At 46.0% G+C, this 22,858-nt stretch overlaps 1 protein-coding gene across 4 annotated transcripts in view; it reads left to right on the top strand.

Annotated features, from left to right (window-relative positions):
* ARHGEF5 (Rho guanine nucleotide exchange factor 5) overlaps nt 1-19,753 on the top strand; it is a 34,728-nt gene extending 14,975 nt beyond the window's left edge. For 2 of the 4 annotated variants that reach the window (XM_041460348.1, XM_041460347.1), the window contains exons 2-15: nt 3,930-7,479; nt 8,849-8,930; nt 9,290-9,354; nt 9,621-9,880; nt 10,784-10,944; nt 11,781-11,933; nt 12,563-12,692; nt 14,265-14,339; nt 15,737-15,826; nt 16,142-16,296; nt 16,956-17,117; nt 17,494-17,564; nt 17,895-17,999; nt 18,204-19,753. In XM_041460348.1, coding sequence (XP_041316282.1) covers nt 3,945-7,479; nt 8,849-8,930; nt 9,290-9,354; nt 9,621-9,880; nt 10,784-10,944; nt 11,781-11,933; nt 12,563-12,692; nt 14,265-14,339; nt 15,737-15,826; nt 16,142-16,296; nt 16,956-17,117; nt 17,494-17,564; nt 17,895-17,999; nt 18,204-18,358 — 5,199 coding nt within the window. In that variant the 5' untranslated portion in view covers nt 3,930-3,944 and the 3' untranslated portion in view covers nt 18,359-19,753. The remainder of the gene's footprint in view (nt 1-3,929; nt 7,480-8,848; nt 8,931-9,289; nt 9,355-9,620; nt 9,881-10,783; nt 10,945-11,780; nt 11,934-12,562; nt 12,693-14,264; nt 14,340-15,736; nt 15,827-16,141; nt 16,297-16,955; nt 17,118-17,493; nt 17,565-17,894; nt 18,000-18,203) is intronic. The other 2 variants (XM_041460349.1, XM_041460351.1) reach the window with 1 other exon arrangement.
* Nucleotides 19,754-22,858: the final 3,105 nt, after the last annotated feature.

Genomic DNA, 22,858 nt, shown 5'->3' on the forward strand with positions numbered 1-22,858 from the left:
GCAAGGATAAACCCAAACTAGGGACTACTTGGGAAACCCTTTGTTTCAATGAGAAAAAGGGTGTCCTCGCCCATGCCGTTCAAACATTATTGTGAACGCCTTTCCTCTCGCTGCCAGAAGCTCATGGCTGCAGCTGGGCCGGAGCAGCTCCATCCCTGCGTCACAGGGCAGGACTTTCTCTGCTGGGAGCGTGTTCACAGCAGCCTGGGCGTGTGGGCTGCTCCATGGCCTGCGGCAGGGGAGCAGGATGGGGAGTGGGGCCAAGGGTGGCCAGGCGGCACCTGGCACCATGCGGGAGGGCCAGGGTGGCAGGCAGAATGCTCCATCTCTCCCCACTTTTGGAGGAGCAGGAGGATCTCAGGGCTCCACTTGTGTGTAGCCTTGCTTCCTGGCTAGCTGAAGGGCTTGTCTGTGCTTGATAGTACTTGTTATTGCTCCTTTCTTGTTTGTTGGAGGAGGGGGGGGAGGGAAGGTGAGGTACTTTCTATTTAAAACCAGAAGTGTTTGTCATCTCCGTCCAGGTGAATTAACCCACAGTGGAAGGAAGTACAACATTCACGTTGCCTTTTGTAATCTGGGAAAGCTGCGGATGGATTGTACCCTCATGCTTTCACTGCTGTCCTTTTCTTGCTCACCAGGCCACCTCCTTCACCCTTCTCCTCTCAGATTTTGTGCCTGTGACTGCAGCAGGACCAAGCATTGCCCCTCTGTTTTTGTGCTGGCGTGTGGCCAGCTGCTCCCTCTCACTGTTCCAGCTTGGAGGGGTCCTGTGCGCCCAGAATCACCTAAAAGCTGAGTGCATGGGAGCTGAAGTCTGGTGTTTCTAGGCCCTCTCTAGAGGAGAGCCTGGCTTTATCTCAACAGGGAGCATCAGTTTACTTTGCTTCACAGACAGAGGATATGAGGGAGTGATGGCCAGCTGATCATCTGATCCAGTGAGAGATGTGAAAGATCAGTAAGCCCCAAAAGGGGAAACAGTGAATTATCTTGGAGAGTTTGTATATCCTGCCTAGTGGCAGAGGCTAGATAGGTCCTGTGTGCTGCTCTGTCACATTATTGGCCCTGCTGAAAATGCTAATTGCAAGTTTGCTTTGGGTAGCTGAGCTCCTGGGGGTCTCCTGGGCCCTCCTCTGATAGAGAAGACCTGCATTGGGAGTTTAACGTGACTGTGCTCCACAGACACTCTCTTCTGGTAATTACTGGGCTCTTGTACATAGCTCCTCTGCATGCGAAGACTACAGGTGCTGTCAGTCTCGTTTTATTACTTCCTGTTCCATCTCCATGAAATCCTAATTGCAGACATGTCTTCTACTATGGTGCTCCCAGCCTTCCACCAGGAGGTTAACAGTTTCCCTGGCAAGATGCATAAGTCCTCCTCTTGTGTCTCTGCAGAAAGTTTGACTGCTCCTTCTCTTGCTTCACTTCTCAAAACTCCTCTCTTGCTCTCCCTGAGGTGTGCAAAACACCTAGCAGTAATATGATAAGACAAATCTCACTTGGCAGCTTCCAGTGTTGATGTGCTGTGCACCTCCCTCTACCCTGCCTCCCAGTATCATCATGGAACTGCTCCAAATGCAGCTTTAAACTTGTCCTCTCACCTGTCCAAATCCCTTGCAACAGAGCCATGGTGGTGGAAACTAGCATTTTGAGCTTAAGAGGAAATTCAGGGCAGTGTACATCTGTGAAACAGCACAGTGAGCAAGAGTTCTTCCCCTGACAAAGTGTGGGATTGAGCACTTTACTATTCAGATCTTTATGAGCCATCCTACCTTTGGTAATAGTAAACCTTCCTTAGCCAGCAGCTTGTCTCCCTAAACAGTCTCTCTGCTCTTGGGGAGCCTGTGTTTGAAGACTGACTGTGTTAGGTGTGAGAGACTGTCTGTGTTAGGTGTGAGAAGTAGTACTTTTCTAGGTCTGGAGCTGAGCAGACTCAGGTGGGGTAGCCAATAGCAATGTAGTACAAGAGGGATCTGATGTGGAACCTTTGAAAAGACAGTTTAGCAGTATCCAGGATGTTTAGTAGCAGCTGACAGCAGCTGGAAAGTCCGTGGGAACTCCCTGAATGGACATACCTCTTTGAAACAAACTGGTTGTTAAAATTACAGCTATTACAACTACTCAGTGCTTGGGAGGGAAAGTCCAAATTGCTGAAAAACCCTGGTTTTGGCCTGGTTTTGTAAGAAAGACTGTCTTTTCACTATAAACAAAAATCAAAGATTACGTGAGAAAAAATACACAGGAAGTAGTTAGCTGATGAGTTAAGTCAATTAGCTAACTCAATTATTTTCCTAATTTCTTTTGGAATTGAGGTTGTTCAGCCTGGAGAAGAGAAGGCTCCAGGGAGACTTCATTTCAGCCTTCCAGTACTTAAAAGTGGTGTATAGAAATAAGGAGAGCTACTTTTTACAAGGGCAGGTAGTCATAGGACAAGAGGGATATGTTTTAAACCAAAAGAGGAGAGATATAGATTTGATACTGGGAAGAAATCCTTTAATATGAGGGTGGAAGGCACTGGTACAGGTTGCCCAGAGAAGCTGTGGCTGCCCTATCCCTGGAAATGTTCAAGGCCACATTTTGCTCAGGGGCTTTGAGCAACCTGGGATAATGGAAGGTGCCCCTGCCGGCAGGGGGTTGGATCTGGGTGATCTTTAATGCCCCTTCCAACCCAAACCATTCTGTGATGACAATACAATTCTGTAATGAAGATTTTAAAAATGCTTCAGTTCTAACTCCAGAGCATGCGCTCCTTCCCTTCAGAGCAGATGTTTTGTTTCGCTTGATGTAAGGGAAAACAGAAGCTAAACCAGCTTTCAGGCCAGGCGTGCCCTGGCCGTGGATCTAACTGGGACAATTAGTTCAGATGTAATTGTGCCCTTACTGCTTTTACTTTCTGTGTGGGATCAGAGATTGGTACTTGTGACTACAGAGCCACTCTAGCACAAGGAAATCACTGTAGAAGAAGAGAGGGAGCCACAACAGTTTGTCTCTTTCTCAGGTTTTTTCCAGGTAGGGATTGTGGGTCATGGTAGAAGACAGAGAGATAAAAGTCGTGAATCAGATTCTTCTGTCTGTTTCACAGACATACCCCAAATGTCTAGTGCTTTGTCATGTCTGAACTTCAAATGGAATAGTGGATGGGAAATTCCACTATATCCTTTGGCAAACTGTCCAACAATCCTGAGATGGCTTTTTTTTTCCTTTCCCCCTCCCTAAAAGAGTAGACTAAATGATGACGTAGTTTCTCTTCCTAGTCTGTAGATTAGTCCACACACACACCAGAGCTACTCCTCTCAACCCATGTGGTTTACAGCCTGCAAATATCTTGTGTCATGTCCTAGTTACCTGTTAATCAAATTTGTATGTTCCTATGTTTTGTTAATTAATTTCTGTGATCATTTGCAATGAGTTCCAGACCTACACAGAGATCGGCAAAGAGAGCCATCAGCTCCAAAGAACAGGCAAAAATCAGAGAGAGCTTTTAAACTCAGCTAGAAGAGGCCAGGAGTATTTGTCTACCTTGCCCCATGAAAATCAGTGGAGATTTTTGAAAATTTTCTTGTTCTCTTGATGCCTTCTGGTACCCCCTTTTGCATCTGAGATAACCAGCCATGGCCACCACTTTCCCTAAGTTGCCCTGTGGCCATTGCAGAGAGCTCAGCACCTCTGCTCTTCAACCAAAGTCACTTTCTGCATTTGCATGTGAAACTAAAAAGACACCAGTGGGGTTATTTTGGTGTTACTCTAATACTTCAAGCTTACATGTGGTGTTTGCCATTCTCAGTCTTTGTGTTTCTTATCACTAAGATAAGATCACTAAGACCACTAGGTGTGCATTGTTGGTTTTGGTTTTTATCAGCTGCAGTAGAAGCAGTGAATTAGATCCATCATGTCATTGTGAAGTAGTAACAGAAAAATGCATTTTTCTTCAGCAGGATGTGTCACTGATGGAGTCTGAAGAAACCAGTGAGGGAGCTACCACTCCCCCACGAGCCAGCAGCATCACTGGGGAAGCCTGGGATTCTTCAGCCGTGGAAGGAGAGCATCATGCCACTCACACAGCAGCCGAAATGAGCACCAGCCCATCTAACTCTGCAAAGGGACCAGAGCTCAGCACGCCCAAGGACTGCCTTGCTGCTCCAGGGAAAGCAGCAGAGATGCTGGGCAGGCCCTCTAACTCTATGCAAAAAGTGCCAGCGGGACTGGAACAAGGCCAAGGGGATACAGAGCCTCAAAAGGGACTCTCAGAACTGGAAGGAGAAATGCTTTTGGAGGGAGGTGGACTGGATTATTCTCTTAAACTTAGGCAATTGGAACTGGTTGACCTGGAAACCAACCAGGACCCTTCCTCTCACAGCAGAGTCCAGGATGAGCCAGCCCCTGGCAGCCCCATCCTGCAGGCTGTGAAGCTCAGCACTGAGTTTCCTCAGTGCTGGGCAGAACTGGCTTTTCATGGTTCAGACCCTCAGGCCCAGGAAACTAAATCCCCTTTGGCTGATGCCGTTTCCTCTCAGAGAGAGACACCTAAGTGCTTTTTGGTGTGTAAAACTGTTTCAGAAGGACATTATAAGGCTGAACCCTTTCTGGATAACATCTGCAAGGATTCTTTGCAGGAGGTTGATGCTGGTGCAGAGCAGAAGCAAAGCACCAAAAAGTTGGCACCAGCACCTGATGAGCAGCCTGCCTCAGAGGGAGCAGTAGAACCTTACACTAAAGCTAAACCTTACACTTCCGAAGATGTTCAGGAAAGCTTAAGAGCACCCCAGGGTTTGGAAAAGAATACAGAATCTGCCTCTTTCCATCAGTTGTCTTCCACCTTAACATGTGACAGCCAAATAAGTTCACTACCAGCAGAAGGAAACAACTCACCTGGTGAAACAGGGAATTCCAGTATGGTCAAAGACCAGGGAATGGTTCCTGAAGAGATCTCATCTGCGTCCAAATGCCTTCATCAAGAGGATGATCGCAGAAAAACTGAGGGCAGACTTGCCCCTTCAGCAGAGAGTGCTTTCCAAGGAAAGAGTACTTCTAAAAGCACAGAGGAAGTGGCAAGGCATAAGGAGCCAGCTTGGGAGGAGGCAGTGTCTGAACTTCAGCAAGAAGAGGAGGAGGAAGAGTGCAAAGAGCAGAATCTGCCAGAAGAAGGCAGACCTTTGGAGCTCAAAGATCAGAAAAACAAGGAACAAAATGAGCAGGAGCAACTGCAGAAGGAAGAGCTCAGATTGGGGGAAGAGCTGAAACTAGAGGCTCTATCATCAGCTTTTGGGTCAGAGATACCTTCTGTTCCCAGGCATAATGTGGATGTGTGTGGTTTGGAGTATGCTTCCTTGTCTGAGCAAACAGGATCAGTATTTCCTCCTGGGGAACTTGTCTCTGTGGATCAGCATCCTGGTGAGGACGTGCTGCTGAAAGCTCATGTCACAGAAGCAGGTTCTGGATGTCAGCCACCTGCTGTCGGCCCTCTGTCCTCAAATAACCAGAACCCAGTGGGGGAAACTCCACATATATGCCATGTCTCTGACCAAGCAGAAGACCTGGAGGACTCTGGCCGCTTTTCCATCGGTGGTCAGGATATTGGAGAAGCTCACTGGGATGATAAGACACGATTGGGCAGAGAGAATGAGCACAGTGATGGTCATGGAAAAGCTGTCCAGAGGTTTGATAAAAGAGATGCATCACTCTGTGGAGGGGTGACAGCACCTTTTAGCTCAGAGAACCCAGAGTCTCTTGTTCCAGCACACCCTTCCTCTGTTACCAGTAACTTGGAGCCACCTGATCCCATAGATCTTCATCCTGTAACAGGAAAAGCTCAGCTTTGGGACTTCATTCCAGCTTCCCCCTCAGAGATCACCCCAGTGGTGTCAGCATCTATTCCCGAGCAGGAGGGTGCCAGAATACCCTCTGTGACCCCCGAGCACTGTCCTGGCACCAGCCTGAACGAGCTGCCAGACTCTGCAGGGAAGCCACCCAACCAAGCTGCTCCTGCACAAGGGTGGGGCCCAACACCAGCAGAAACCGCTGTTGTAAGGACAGATGCAAAGGAGGCCAAGACTTCCCATGAACTCCTTACTTCTGAGGAAGGCTTTCATGAGGACCTTAGTGGCCCATCTTCTTTCTCTGTAATGTACACGAGCTCCCTTCCTCTACAAGGGAGCTTTCATGGGGATAGGGGGTCTGTGGCTAGTATTGCAGGACCTCTGGAAGCATCCCAAACACCAGGAAGGACTTCCACTCCCCTGAGCCACCCAGAGACAATTCAGCAAATCTCTCCTCAAAAAAGTGCCATTATACAAGGAAAAGAAATGGCAGCAGATGTGGATCATAAAGTACAAGTGCCTTTATTTGATAAGCCCGACTGCAGTTTATACCAAAAAGAGCCTGGATCCAGAATTTCCAGTGTCCTGAGCACCCTAACTTGGCCATCCGAAGATGATACGGTCCTTGCTGTGAACCAGCAAGGACAACCTCTGTCCCCTGTGTCCCACTCAAGCCTACCTCTGGTGTCTGAGCCTGATGCCAAACAGCTTCCTCATCCTCCTTCCCATGTCCAAATGCCCAGTCAAGCTCAGGCCCCTGCACTCCATGCAAATCACCTTGTTCCACCTCCAGCCCCTGAAGGTTACCAGCTGGTGGCTCCTGGACCGCACTCCAGGCCCCCCCTCAGCTGTGGGATGGATGATGGTAAGCTGGGAGCCATTCACCCTGCTCCAAGCCGTCTTCTCCGGACTGCTACCTCTGCATTTGATGCCAACTCCGTAGCCTCTGCTTCTGATGGAGAAAGTCTAGCAGAGAGAGATGACCTTGTTCCAGTGAGTGGAGAGTGGGATCTTGGTGACTCAGGTGCCCAGGATACAGAGACTTCTGATGACTCAGGGGTCAGTTTGCTGACCAAAAGTTTTTTGGCTCTTGGAAACGAAATGCTGGTTGGCTGCTCTGACACCAGCCCTGAAACAGCAGATCACCACATGGATATAGAGAGTGGAAAATCCTCACCTGACCACCCTTCTTGGCCCTCGTTGGAAGGCCTGATAACATCCCCAGACTCCAAAAGCAGAGACTCTGCACAGCTCCTTCCAATGCTTGCATTCACCAATCCTATCCACTTCCTCCGTCTCAGCCCTCCATTGCCACTGACCACCAGAACAACCTGCCAGGACAAGGAGTTGCGATGGGAGCAGCCCGCAGGTAGCTTCGGTGGGGACACAAAGAACATCCAGGCTCCACTGGCAGTCACAGAGAAAACAGAAGGTGAGAGGAGGGTCAGGCAAGGGCTGGAAGGAGGAGAACACCAGCCAAAGGAAGAAAAGGCCAAACATGCACCCTTGGAAAAATCATCAAGTTGGCCAGACAAAAAAACTATTGGGGTAGCTGTGCAGGACCCAGCAGCCAATCAAGAAAACCCAGTCAAAAGCCGAGTAAAAACCAAGGACTGGCACCGTCAGGGCCTGAAGAGGATGTCAGTACCACCAGACATCTTGCGGCGTGAGTCCTCTCTTCCATTTCCCTTCCTCCTTCCCCCCTCCAACTTAGAACAGTTATCGAGAAGTAGGATTAAATTAAATAAACAATGTGCTGGAGAGGCATGAGAGCTGAGAGCTTAGCATGGCTCTTTTGCCTTGCCAGTGATATTCCTTGCTCCAGCCCTACAGCCCTCTCCTATCCTGCCCCAAGCTTCCCTTTCCAGCTGTCCCCTCCTTCCTCTCTGCTTCCCTGTGAATCCTGCTTGTTCCCTTGAGTGATGCATCCTTGAGGGATGCACTCTGGGGCTCAGTCTCCCCATTCCACACTAATACCTGCTAAAATAAATTTATTTCATGGATCCCTGAGGCAGTAACGAGCCACGCACATACCCTCAGTAGCCCATATCTCTTTATCAGTTTATTTGCTGCCTCCCCTTATTTTGCAACTGGCACTTTTAGGTTCCCACTTGGCCTCTAAAAAAGAAGATTCTCCTGTGAGCACAGGATTTGAGAGTACAGATAAGAATGGAAATTTGTCAAACCCAAGGTCCCAGCTTGCACAGAAGTCAAATCACTGATGTCACAAGGGGAAAACATGCATCTTCTCTAATGCAGCTCATTCAGCAGTACTTGCTATCAGGATGTATGTCTGTTCCTTACTATATCTTACGTGAACTTTAAATAATTGCTTCTTTTTAGCTCTTACTTTAGTCTGTTTTTGAAGCTCTGAAACATGCTGTATTTTTGGCACAGAGGAAAAGGAGAGGGATATGGAAGGGTGTGAAAGGTTAGGCAGAACTTGAATCTCAAGATTTGTTAATGTTTGACCTGTAATTTCTTGATTCCAAATTTTAAAATATTCAAGGCAATAGTACTGTCTTTCCACTTATCCATAACTGCAGCTCAGTCTCTGGGCTTTCTTCCTTTTTCTGCTTCCAGTTATTTCAGATTTAGAATTTCTTCACACCTTATTTGCTTAAATCCCTCACAGATCAAAAGGACTTCTCCAATTTTACACTTCATCTCCATTGATCTCCTCATGCCTGGCCCTAGTAGCTCAAAATGTAAGGACAGCACCAAACAGGGCACACAGGCAATGTCTTTGCTTGCATAACTGGAGCTCTTAGAGTTACTGTTGCTGCCTAAAATGTCAATCTTTTTCTTTGTGTGAAGAGTAAATGTGGCTAACAGATGTAAAGTGTAAGTAATGTCAAGGATTATGAAAACTAGAATGTTTCTGACCCAGAAATAAATGCCATGAGGGCACCTGTACTCCAACTCAAGACTGCCACTTAGGTGGGGTATAGGTAAGTGGTATCTGCGTCATTTGGATTGTAGATTAAGTCTAAAAATTGACTGATGTGTTTACTTTCCAACTGTCTTCTGTGCAGAGGTTTCTTCTGTTCCTTCAGAGGAAGAAGCTCACAAGGCACACAGGGAACCACCAGTCAGCTCAGAAACAGTTACAATGCGGTGAGTCTCTCAAAGACCCGTAGAATTTGCCCAAATCCCTGTGCAGCACAGACACCTCCATTGTTTCTGAGTTACCAAAGATGATGATAAGGAGTGGAAAACTTTAATTAAATGCCATAGGCCTGTGTTTCAGTCTATGCTCTCTTGAAGAGAACCCTACGGCAACAGCGGTATTTCTGTGCCTTCAGGACAGCCTTTCCACTAAGCCAAAGTTTTCCCTTTGTGTCAAGTAAAGCTTGTGGGGCTTGAGTTTGTTGGAAAATAAGAGGTCCCTGTTGTGACAGAGCAGCTTGGATAAGCCATCTCTGGTGCTGTGCCCTTCGTTCATTCTGTGTTTTGAAATCCTTATTCCCTGGCAGAGAGAAAAAATCTGCAGACACAACAGAGAACTTCAAGCGCCGGCACTCCAAACTGATCAACTCCTGTAAGTGCCTCCTGCCTGGGGTGCTGTGGCAGTCCCCTCTCCCCCTTGCAGTGAGCACAAAGGAGAGGGACTCCTGCCACGTGGTGGTTGTGAGGATGTAGTGGTAGAGAGCAAGGAAAGCAGCTGGAATCCTGCAGTACACTTGGGCAGCTGGGGAGCTCTGCCTGAATTTGGCTGTCCCAGTCTGGGGCAGAGTTTTCTCCAGGTTGAAGCAGAGGGTGAGTTGCTACAACAAAAAAGATAAATGTATGTATCTTTCTCCACAGCAAGATTGCTGTATCAGGAGTACAGTGATGTGGCTCTGAACAAGGCCATCCAAAGCCAGAAGAGGGTGGATTATCCAGAGGATATAGAATCAAGTTTCCCAAGTTCCCCGAGGCTACGGAGGAAAGTGCTGTCTCCCCAGGACTCATATTTGCAACGTCTGTCAGTCTCATCCAATGCATCCCTCTGGCAGGACATCCCCATGGTACGGGGCAGCAGAATACTGCTTAACATGTCCCGTGAGGAACAGAGGCTGCAAGAGGTAGGAGACAGATGTGACAAGTAAATGGGTGGTCTTGTAGTCAAGAAAGAGTCTCTGGAAGAGGGGTTAAAGCAGAGGGCAAAATCTGTGATGTGGGAATGCAGAATGTGAATGTGGGTTGAGGCAGAGGTCACTTCTACCGCTGGAAGCAGCATGGGGTGTGAAGTAGAGCAATGCCGAAGTGCTGAATTTTAGAGAAAAGCAGCACTGAAGGACGCACTCTGCACTGTATAAATAACTCCAAGAAAACAGACATGGGGAAAAGTGGGAACAAGATAAGGAGTTTTGCGTATGCTCAATGCAAAAGGGTGTGTAAAAGTAGAAGACTTGCAGCATTCTCCCATACATAAGCTTGTGAGAAATGCTAATAAAACCACAGTAAATTCTATTTTCTGTGGTAGAATATGAGTTTAGCAAATTGACCTGTGTGAATTTAGCAAATTGACTTGTGTGAGCTGCAGGGCTGAGAGGAGACTGGGAGATGTATGGATTCAGCACAATGGTACAGAGAAACTGGGTAAAGAAAATAAGAGGATCTGAGAAGTGGATAGGAGGACTCAGAGAAAGAGGTGAAAACAACAGCATGGGAAGCGTGATGAAGGAGAAAAGGTGTGTGGTACAGATGCTGGACTTTATGGGAGCTTGTGAAAGTGGTGTTGAGGGGAAATAAAAAGTAAAATGAGAGCAAGTAACTATTTTTAAGTCATACCACAAGTCTGTTTTTTAAAGAAAGTCTATAATAGCATGCTTGCCCTTCCTTTCTAAAGCTTCTCTTCTGTAATTACACACTCCTTGCAAGATGTGCTGGGAGGTTTTCCTGCTTTGCCCCGTCTCCTCTCTGTAAGATTCCTCACAGACTTGTGCTATGTACTGATGCTGTGCTCCCTGGGTTTCTCTCCCAAGGCCAAGTTTGAGCTGATAATATCTGAGGCTTCCTACCTGCGCAGTTTGAACGTGGCAGTGGATCACTTCCAGCGCTCGGCAGAGCTCCAGGCGATGCTCACCAACCAGGAGCGCCAGTGGCTCTTCTCACGCCTCTCTGATGTGCGCGATGTCAGTGCCAGGTGAGACGTGGCCCTTTGCTTCCAGGTCTAACAGGCACATGGTGCTTCCATCAGGAAGGTTTCTCACTCCTCTTCTGCGTGTTCACTGTTCAAGGCAGATACAGCACCTAGTGATGACACACCAACACTGCCTGGAAAGGAATATTCACCTTTTTAGATGACAGGGCAGTGTGAATTCTGGTGTTAAATCCCAGATATTATGGTTCAGTTGTGCACAGAGCTCACTGCAGAGGATCAAAATGGTAATGTAGCCTTGTGCTACTGTTTTCAACTACAATTAAACTTGATTAACTAGACCTCAACCCAAACCAGCTCCTGCCAAATACAAGACAAAAGGGGCAGCTGCATGAGCCCTGATGAAAAGCGGGGGGGAAAAAGGGAAAACAGTAAGTTATAACCATCACTTGACAGAAACTAATGTGAATCAATAGAGCGTAATTCATGAAATGTGAACATGACCCCACATGCAAAGAATCCTATGTGTTGTAGGATTCTGTTCTGCTTTTCCTCTTGCAAAGCTTGACTACATAAATGACTAAGCTGGTAAGGTTTGCTGCTACCTTTTCCATTTCTACCACCAAGATTATTCTGGTGAGGTCTTAGTTTTCAGCTGTTTCCTGACCATGCCTGTAGAAGCATGACCTCTCAAGAACAGAGGTTTTCGCCTCTGCTTTTTCCTTGCTGATACCAAGCCCTATTGTTATTATCCAGACATTACACTCTCTCTAGAACTAAAGAGCTGACTTGTGCTTGTCTGTGGGCCGTCAGGGTTTTAGAAAACTAAACGACACTGATATTTCCCTCTCCTTTTTTGGCACCACATCCATGTGCTGCAGTTTCCTCTTTGACTTGGAGGAGAAATTTGAAGAGGACATGTTCACCTTCCATGTGTGTGATGTGGCTCTGAAACACGCCCCCGACTTCCGCCGGGTGTATCTGCCATATGTGACAAACCAGACATATCAGGAGCAAACCTTCCAGAGGTTACTGTAAGTTTTTCTCATTTGCTGCACCCTTCTCCCCCTTACTTCCATGAATATTGACTCTTTCAAACAATGGGGAATACTGCAGGAATGGGCTATTGAGCAGTGCTGTTGCTACACCCCCCAGAAGAACCTTCCTCAGTTCAATGGCATTTGTGACAGAGCTCCTGCAGGCTTCTGTCCCATAGCATTGGAGAGGAAAATAATATGTAATGTCTGATCTTGTTGCAGCCTGTTCTCTGTCTGCCCTCTACTGAAGAGAGCAAAAATTACCATCCTGGGTAATGGTTTTCAGGCTTGGATCTCTGAGAGCCAGAGTGCTAATCACCATTGTCTCCATGAAAGGAGCACTTCTGATAGAGGGAGTTGTAATGTAGATGTTACTTCTGGCTTTTACTCCAGAGAGCTGTGGAAAGAGGAGAGAGATAATAACAGCTGTACTGCCATCCTGTAGCTGTTAGAAACCCATAGTTGCTCTTCAGCAGCAGAGTAGTGCAGTTTCTTGACACCTCTTGCCCCAGGGACAAAACCTGACTGTTGGGAGTACTCCAGCATTCCCTGAAATCTGATACTAGGAAGGTTATTTATTTACTCTGATGCCTGGATGTCTTTTTTTTTCTTTGCCACTCCCACAGAAATGGAAATGCAGGGTTCCAGCAAGTCCTGGAGAGACTAGAAAGTGATCCAGTGTGCCAGCGCCTCTCACTTAAATCCTTCCTGATCCTCCCCTTCCAGCGTATCACTCGACTCAAACTCCTCCTACAGGTAACTGTGGTGATTCTCTGCCTTCCCTCAAGTTTCCCTCAAGCTGTGTCTGGATATCAGAACCCAGGACATGCCTCTGGATGCCCTGGATGGCTCAAAGCCCTAGCAGGGGGGTTGGAGACCCTGGCATGCAGCCAGAGACCCCTGTGGCTTTGAGTTTGACCCATGGAACAAATTACCACCTCTGTATGAAGAATTAAAGGTCACAAAAGTTTAGGTAGCATAACAGTAGTTGTCACAGGGTAAAAGGTGGAATCTTGAAGAATTTTACTATGGGGGTCTAGGGCACAAGATGGAGGAATCTGGGCATTGTCCTGTCCTTCTTCCTTCTTCTTCCTGGCCTCCGTTTTATTGGTGATGGTGGCACTTTGGGATTGGTTTAGACTAGAAAGTCACTTGTCTAACATAGGTGATGGGTATTGGGACACATATCAAATACGTAGTTTGTAATATAAAAGACAACACCAGCCCCGTGGGCGGGGAGTGTGCCTCAGACTGACCTGCAGAACAGATCTCGGCAGGCCAGACAGAAAATGTTTTAGATAAAAAATAATAAACAACCTTGAGAACGTGAGCCGAAGACTCCTGATCAGTTCTTTGATGGCTGGGTTGGGGAAAAGAGACTTTCAACACACCTCAGGATCATCTCAGCCAGAGGGAACCTGAGATCTGGAAGCAGCTGAGAGAGTTGGGAAAGGGGCTCAGCCTGGAGAAAAGAAGGCTCAGGGGGGACCTTGTGGCTCTTCACAGCTCCCTGACAGGAGAGTGCAGCTGGCAGGTCAGGCTCTGCTCCCAGGGAACAAGCAACAGGTCAAGAGGAAACGGCCTCAAGCTGTATTAGGGAAGGTTCAGGCTGGACATCAGGAGGGATTTCTTCCCAAAACGAGTTGGGAGGTATTGGGTTGGGGGCTGCCCAGGGACATGATGCAGTCCCCATCCCTGGAGGTGTTCAGGAAATTATGGATGTGGCACTGCGTGAGGCATTGCTGTTTGTGAATCATTTAGGGCTTTGTTGTGACACTACTTTAATTGTACCCCAATGAAGAATTTATGGAGTCTTCTCAGAACATGCTGATTTACATTTTATTGAACTTTCTGGCTTCCTGCTAGGAAAACAAAGCAAGGGATCCTTGGCTCTGCCCCCTGAAGACAGTCTGTGTCTACGCTTTGCCTGCAAATTTGACTAATAAAGAGCCATCCAGACAGGGAATCAGCCAGCCCCTAAAGAATTAATTTTGAGCTCTTTCTATGAAATTCTTCTTTTTGATTATTTGAGCTTCTTTTTAACAGGAGAAAAGGACAATTCTGTTCTGTTCATACATCCACTTGTGGTTTAGCTAGTGGTTGCTTTGTATGCCATATAACTTCTATGTGATAATTAATACAATTTAGATTTACAGGAATGTACTGTCAGTATGACTTAACAGTGACATTCTGCATCTCAATTTTTTGGCTTTCTTGTCTCCACATGTCTCATCAGCTACTTCTGCTTTATTATTTATTTTGCTCTTCAGAGGTGGTAATGTCCACCTTTCTCTGTTTGCATCGTGAAAATCATCTTTTCTCACACAGAACATCCTGAAAAGAACTCGGCCCGGGTCTGAGGAGGAAGTGCAAGCAACGCAGGCCTATGATGCACTTGAAAAGGTAAAGGTGCCTATCCTTTCTGCAGTCTTACCTTTGTCTCTAATCATCAACTCCCACCCTTGTCCCTGCAAGGTGGGAAAATCTTGCTTTAAAAAAACCCACAGCATTACTCCATTGCATCCCTTCCTCTTATCCTGTTTATTATAGAGGCAAGGTTTAAAGTTTTCTGGGACAAATGGTTATCTAAAATTTGTACAGCTTCATAAGGTGGATTGTTCTGTCTAGGGATGATTTGACCTTCCAAAAGAGAGCCAGCAGGATGGTGAAGGGCCTGGAGGTGAAGACAAAAGTGTTGTAGTGTGCTTTTATACTTTGTAATACTTTGTAGTAGTTTTGGTTTTGTATCCCCTTATTTTCCCCAAATGGTGTACCCCTTTTTGTACCCCCTTCCTCTACCTGTATAATGATTCTCCTGTGTTGAGGTCATCCCCAAATCCCTGTCCTGGCTCTCTGTCAGTCACTCAGCATCCCATCCCCTCTATCTAGAACTTTTGGTCCAAGTCGTCGAGTGATTAGTCCGAGGCCAGGGGTCAGCCCCCTAAGTATTATTTTATACACTATCTCAAATGTCCATCCCTAAGGTTGCATCCCTGGAGGGTCTTTATTGGTCAGCAAATGTATCTACCTTTGGTTTCCTCCCCCCCTTTAAATGTAACCTTGAGATTCCTTTTGTTTTACTCTGAGCAAGGCATACCACTGAGGTATGGGGCTCCCTGGGGAGCTCCGAATAAACCTTGGACTGGCCCCCTGCTGAGAGTCAGCCTTTTGTCCTCTATCGATGTCTCCAGTGTCTCTTCTGATGCAGAGGCAACTAGCCTTGACCTTCCAAAGGAGAGCCACTAGGATGGTGAAGGGCCTGGAGGTGAAGACAAAAGGAGTGGCTGATTTTACTTGGTCTGTTCAGCTGGAGAAGAGCAGACTGAGGCCAGAGCTCACAGCAGTTCTGCAGCTTCCTCACGAGGAGGAGGGGCAGGCCCTGATCTCTGCTCTGTGTGACCAAGGACAGGACCCAGGAGATGGCTGGAGCTGTGTCAGGGGAGGGTTAGGTTGGATATCAGGAAAAGAGTCTTCCCCCACAGGGTCATGGGGCATTGAACAGGCTCCCCAGGGAATGGTCACGGCCCCAAAGCTGCCAGAGCTCCAGGAGCGTTTGGACAATGCTCTCAGGCACAGGGTAGGATTGTTGGAGTGTTTGTGCAGGGCCAGGAGTTGGACTCAATGATCCTTGTGTGTCCCTTCTAACTCAGAACATTCTCTGATTGTAATATATACTTTTTTTGCAGGAGAATGCCTAAGGAATTGTCACTTACGCTGACACCTGAGGGGCTCCTGGGAGTAGTACTGATCCCACCATGCAGTTCTGCTCCCACCTCACTGCTATCTGTTTTCCTCTGCAGCTCATCAAGGATTGCAATGAGAACGTCCAGCGCATGAAGAGCACTGAAGAGCTGATCTACCTCAGCCAGAAGATTGAATTTGAGTGTAAGGTGAGCTCATCCATTCCTTGGGCCTTGCTCTAGCCTAATGTATTTTCTGTCTTTCCTCACAAAGCCACTTTTTGTTTTCCTCTCAGATGTACACAGAGCTGTTGAACCAGAACATCATCCACAGGCCAGCTCTTCATCAGTGCTTCCCTTGCCCAGTCATTCATGTCAGCCTTCTCATGAAAGTGTCTGCCATGACTTACACTTCTCCAGCTGGAGAACTGAAAGCACAATTCCTCAAGAGAAAGGCAAAAATGCAAATTCAAAACTCACAGGGACCCTTTTTCTTGTGCATAAATATTGATTTTTGTCTTGCAGATATTCCCACTCATCTCACAGTCGAGACGACTTGTGAAGTGTGGAGAGTTGACAGCACTGGACTTCAATAACCTGAGTCCAAAATGGAAAGTCACGACCCGGCCCATCTACCTACACCTTTTCAATGACTGTCTGCTCCTGTCTCGGCCCAAGGAGTGAGTGCTTCAACACAATTCTTGCTGCCCCTTCTAAAATACCTGTCTCTTTCGGGGTCTGTGCTTTGGTGACAGAGTCCTTTCCCTCTGCCTGCCAGCAAGTGGCAGCCTTTGTCAAGTCACTCTCCTGTCCCGACCTGATGTGAGTATCATGCAAGTATGTGGAAATTGATAGTGCCAGCGCTTAATTACATATTGTAATACAAAAACATATCTTGTGATCCCTAGCACAACACTTTTATTCTGCCTTTGCATCTCTATAATGTGAAACACTTGAACAAGTGTTCCATTTATTCTAGTTTTACTTGGTAAATAATTTCTTCCTAAAGCACCGTATGCGGACTGGTGAATGTGCAAATCACTGGTTTGTCAAGAGAGTTGTTGGTTTGTTGTGTCGGGGTTTTGAGGGTGGTGGGTTTGTTTTTAAGCTGTAAGCTACCAAACAAAATTCTGACAGGACAGAGCTTAGTATTTCTACCCTTTTCATTAAATCCCTTCTCTCTCTTCTTTGGTCTCCTGAGAGTTCTAACAAGAGCACTGCTTAGGATGTCTGAAGCAGAGGAAGACTCATTAAAAGCTTTTTGCTTTTCTGCAGACTACGTGTAACCCTCATCACCTTAAAACTCTCACCTTATTTTCTTCCTCCTGTTGACCTGCAGGGGTGGACGTTTTGTTGTGTTTGACCATGCTGCTTTCTCTTACGTGCGCGGGGAGAAGTGTGAGATGAAACTCCACGGGGCAAACAAGAATCTGTTCCGTCTCTTTCTGCTTCAGAATAACCAGGGAAAAAGAGTGGAGTTCTTGTTTCGGACAGAGACACAGTAAGAGCTCAGGTTTACCTTTAGTATATCTCATTACCATGGCCAGACACCTCCTAGTAGCCTGATGGTTGTCCCTCATCTACTCAAATGCTGAAATACCAAATGCAGCTGCTAAGCAGAAGTCTTGAAAAGCATCCTCTTGCTATAACTATTTCCTTGTGAAACACCTTCCTCCTCTCTCATCATAGCTGCTCATACAATACTACCACATTATGTCATACCATCAGACTCCAAAAATGGGAATTTTTGCCTTTTCCCACCTCCTTTCTCTGCTTCCCTTTGTGTGAGCAAACACCCCTCCACTACACCCCATTTCAGTCACCAGACTGTCGTCCCTCACACTGAATGCTGATACCTATTCTGTGCTGTTTTCCAGCAGTGAGAAGCTGAGGTGGATCTCTGCTTTGGCTCCTCCAGGGGGAGAGCCGGACCTCCTGGAATGCCCTGGTGAGACTGCTCTGCTGCTGCAGCAATGGGGGTGGGCTGGCTCGCAGGAGTCACAAGCACTGTGAGGTGGGACACCCCAGAAGGATTCCAATGCAAAATACTTGGGGTTTTGTAGATAAAGAACATGCTCATGGGCTTTCCCTCAGTGCTGGGTGCTGGCAGTTATTTTACATGTTTTAAGGCTTCATTTTAGATTAAGTCCTGCAGCGTCCCTTCCAGTTCTCTGCTTTTTATTCGGGCAGCTCCTTATTCTCCACCTCCTCTGGAGCTGATGCCCACAGGTTTACTGTTGCTTTCCAGTATATCAGTGTGATCTTTCTTCCCCTTCAGATGCACCACAGGTTCAGTGCATAAAGACTTACAAGGCTCGGGAAAACGATGAACTGGCTCTGGAGAAGGCAGATATCATCATGGTTATGCAGTACAGCAATGATGGTGAGCAGAATGAACAGTGCCTGTCTTAAACTGTAGGATTGAGAGGGCAGAGGAATTCTTCATCTTCTTTAGTATGCTTTATTTGGAAGCCAAAAGGGGATCTTTTCCTTTGCCCTTAAGGTCTTTCTGAAGGGGGCTTTTTAATGGGAAACAATGAAAAAAACATGTGACTTGCCTCATGTTGTGCTTTTCCCTACACCACAGGGTGGATAGAAGGAGTAAAACTCTCAGACCGGGAGAGAGGCTGGTTCCCCTCGGAACATGTGGAAAACATCTCCAGCAAACACGTACGGCAGAAGAACCTGAAGGAGGAGCAACGGGTGAAGAATGCCAAGCAGCAGGTCTTCTGCAAGAAATAAGACTCTGTTTGGACCTGTACAGTCTCTGTGCCATGGGGAAACCATGGCTTTTCCATTGTGCCTCAGAAGAAATGCCTCTGCGAAGAGCATAATACACAGCACTTTGACAGGACCAGGCGCTTTTTGCCAAAGAAAGCGGGAATTCAATCAGGAAAAACTTCCTCTGTGTCAGCAGGACTATGGCAGCAAGAGGAAGGATAAAGGTTGCATGTATTGCTTGCTTTGTGGTAGTAGGGAGGGACTTAAATTGGACAGAGGTCTGGGGTCTGGACTTTTGGAAGTATATTCCGGGTTTTGCCACTGACAAGTTGCGGGACCTTATGCAAGTCACTTCAGAGTTCTGCCTCAGTTTTGCCATCTGCAAAATGGGGGTAAACTTACCTACCTCACTGCATGTTGTGAGGCTAAATTCACTAGTATTAGCAGCCTGAGAGCTCCGAGTTCCTGAGAAGGAAGGTGCTAAGTGCAAACCACAACAGAGCTGAGGAGAATATTCCATTTGAATATCCTCTGGATACCTTCATGGCATTGATCTCCATAGTGTAATTTCCATTTAGGGCAATTTATGTATTAGATCATGCAAGTCTACAGGGGTTTAGATAGGCAAATATTTCATTGTACCCAAATGCTGTTAAGAGTCCTTGACAGCATTACAAAATCCGTTGGAATTAAGCAGAGTTTTGAGAAGACACTGTGATGATTTCCCCCACATAAGAAGTATCATGCTGAGAAATCTGCTTCACAAAGGTCACCTCTCTTCTGAACAAGCATCCCACCAAGCCATCTGAACTGACCTTTTTTTTTTTTTTTTTCTGCCTCCCCCTGGAAGATCAGTGACTTTGACAAAGATTAATATTTGATGTTGGTACATGCCCCATACAAAATAACCAAGACTAGGCACATGTAATGAAGTGGCACTTTAGTGCTGCTCTTACTCTGATTGCTGATGTGGTATTGCATGCACCATTTTGCACACTTATGGAGAGCACCGAGATATTTAGCCACTGTAGATAAAGGCAAAATATGCACCAGGGTCTTTGTTCTTTTAAGGACTCTCTGGTTTTAAGTCCAGTTTACATGCATTTGTGCAGAACCTGTCTATTTGAGGATATGCCTTCAAGTGTAAAATACTGTTTCTGTGTTAAAAGTGTTCAGCTCAGTCAATGCAAGATCAAGTTTAAGAATCAATACACCAAAGAAAGCCACGTGTAGCCTCTTGCATTTAATATATTTGAAGAATTAGTTACCTTTGTATCTCCAGCTTTCTGTCTCTATAACATTCTGCCTTTAAATCCCATTTACATTGTATCTAGAATAGCTTATTATGGCCTATTTATATCAATAATTTTAGCTGGATTAAAAGAAAAACGTTGCTTTTAGTCCTAATAAACTCATGCACTTCTCCAGTTAAAAAGCTTTCTCCTTGCCTTGTTACTTAGGTTTTCCTCTCAAGTGTAAGTAATTCAATTTACTGAATATACATGCAGTATTTTTTTTGTTACAATTTTCCTTTCTAAGTGACTGTTAAGTACAAACAGTTCTCTTTAGCAAGGACAGTGAGGAAAGCTGGGTTTATCCAGCCTTAAGGTTCTTCAGTATTATCCCCAGCCCTAGAGAACTGATGCTGCAGCTCTTCCACAGTGGTGTTAGTCATCCATAACTGAAGGTAAACTGAAGGGATGAACTACAGCCCACTAGAGCAGAAGGACAGGACCCAGTTATTCAACTTGTAATCTATGGTCAGACAACAGTCTGCTAACACTTCCCCCCCACCCCCCCAGAAGGACTGGAGCTGGTCCCGAGCTAAAAGCCAAAGCAGAGCTCTACCTCAGACTCAAAGAAGAAGGGTTATAATCCTTCGCAAGACCCAGAATACTGAGATATCCCAAATGCCTGCTTGTCCCAGGCTGTCATGAATTTATTCAGTTCCAAGTCCCCAGGATTGTCAGTGTCAGGTGGGACACAGAACGCTACCATGGGATCAGTTCAGCTGTGTAAGGTCATCTCACACAGGCAGTCGAGGCATCCCACATCCACTTCAGCTTCATCCAGGAAGAGCCAGCCATACATATTCCCATTCTAAATTAGACGTCATCTTGTTCAACGCTTCAGGTTGAGAGTTCTTTACTCTTTCAAATTCTGCTCTTGAAAGCAAGCAGTAGATTGTTCGTTAGAGCCTCCCAAAGTGGTTTCTATGCTTAATTCCGTATGTTGTTAAAATTCCACTTGACATGGGAAACTTCAAGGGTACTGTTGTCATGATTGACAGTATTTCTATACTCCTTTTAACTAGTTGGATCAAAGGTTAACTTGTCCCTGTCACAGGTACAGCCTTTATTTCCTGATGTCAGGCCTTTGTATGTTGAGGAGCATTTCAAGGTCAGCTTACGCTTCTAAGAACAAATGCTTATACACCAGGTTACTTTGATTTCTTACCATTTCAGACAGGCCTCAACGTCTCAATATTTAGTTGAACTTCTAGCCCCAGCACCATCCTGCCACCAAAATCCATAAACAAATCTACACTGAAACTGATTGATGTATCTTTGATTTGTATAAACTTAATTAAACTAGTACAATATCCCTCCCAACTGCACATTCACAATACAGGAATCAAGTTAGCGGAGTGCCTACTGTGTCCTATGACAGTCTTAATTGTGCCACAATTTCTCCCCACATTATCTAATGTGGATTACCTGATTTACCAGAAAATCAGTATTAAACAGAAGCATAGGGTATGTCATGCAAATCCCAACACTTTCCTGCTATCTGCCAAGATTCTGTGAGAGGTGCCACTGTATCTTCCCCAGGAACCTGTGGAGACTGACACAGTGTATATGGACAAAACAAATTCAGGATTTCCGAAAAAAAGAAATAATTACAGACAACTCTCAGAGGGCGGTTACACTAATTTCTTTTTGTGAAAAGGACAGCAGTGAAGTACAAGCACGAGCTGCATTTAAAAAGTTTTGTTGAGAAGCTGAGAAGTCAGGGTGTATGTCTGAAAATCAAATTTTATGATGGCTGACGTTTTTCATATAAAGTAGTTTAAAATACATATAAGTATAAAGTAGTTTAATATATGTATGTGTATATGTATATGTGGTTTTATATATACATATATATATACACACACACACACACAAACATATATGTATGGCTCAAAAAAACCCCAAAAACTCCTGGTGCTGGAGACCTGTGTTGGTCCCTCCTCAAGGAAAATAAATGAAAGCATTTTCCACAGTTCTTATTATTTTCACAAAAAAGGTGATATTGGGACCAGAGTTCAGTAAATAAACACAACCTTGCTCAGAAACAACTTTTGAAGCAGATAGTGATTTTTGTATTTGCATTTTTTTCTAATATTGAAGAGGTCCCATGACCCTCCAACACGTTGTGTCTTGTCAGCTGAATCCTGTTAACAAATTAAATGCCATTTTAGTCCCAACTTCTTGCAGCTGATGGCTGAACTAGGTGCACTGTTAGACCAATTATACTGGCTCCAAAATGTTGGCGCAGATCTTTCAGCTTACGCTCGTTTAACCTGATGAAACGATTCAGGTGAAAGCATGTGCAGAAGCAAGGCCTTAGAGGCCAAAAGTGAACCTTGAAATAAAGACAGGAATTTTGAGTCAGGAGGAGAACAGCACTGTGCCAGCAACACGATGATGAGCTAATAAACAGGAGGAGGATGAAGGATATTCTGTTTTGGTGCATCAGAACATGAGTCTCATTCTTCATGCAAGCAATGCCTGGTGCTGCTCTCTTAGGAGCCTTCTTTTTAGTAAGAATTGTTAAGCATTGAAAGGACACAAATTACAGCGCCCATAAGTCAGGAAGTGCCATTTGTTCCTTGCAGCCTCCAGCTGCTGAAGAACCAGAAGCTGCTGGACACCTAAACAAATGCGTTCCTGCCAGGCCACAGGAAAAGAACAGAATCACAGAATTCTTAGGGCTGGGAGGCACATCTAGAGATGGTCTAGTCAGGGTCATCCAGAGCATGTGACACAGGAACATGTCCAGATGAGTTTGGAATGTCCCCAGAGAGGGAGACTCCATTCCCTCCCTAGACAGCTATTCCAGGGCTCTGCCATTCTCTATGGAAAAAAAAGGTCTTCCTCATATTGAGATTAAACTTTTTGTGCTTTAGTTCATGGCTATTGCTCCTTGCTCTGTTGCTGGCCACCAGTGAAAAGAGTCGGGCACCATCCTCATGCCACCCATTAAAGATTATTTACATGGATTACAAGATCCCCTCTCAGTCTTCCGCAGCCAGAACAGACCCTGACCCTGCAGTCTCTCCTTGTAACATTCCAGACCCCACATCATCTTTGTTTCCTTTCGCTGGACCCTCTCCAGTAGCTCCTTGATCCTCGTACTGAGGAGCCCAGACCGGGTCTAGCAGTCCTGACAAGGAGGTTCCCCTCATTCATAGGTGGCGAGTTTTGAAACACCAAGGTGCACAGAACGACATCATTGGCCAGCTCCTCACGAGGAGCA

Source organism: Pyrgilauda ruficollis, unplaced genomic scaffold (genome assembly GCF_017590135.1).
Source record: "Pyrgilauda ruficollis isolate IOZ18807 unplaced genomic scaffold, ASM1759013v1 scaffold142, whole genome shotgun sequence".
Lineage (NCBI taxonomy): Eukaryota > Metazoa > Chordata > Aves > Passeriformes > Passeridae > Pyrgilauda > Pyrgilauda ruficollis.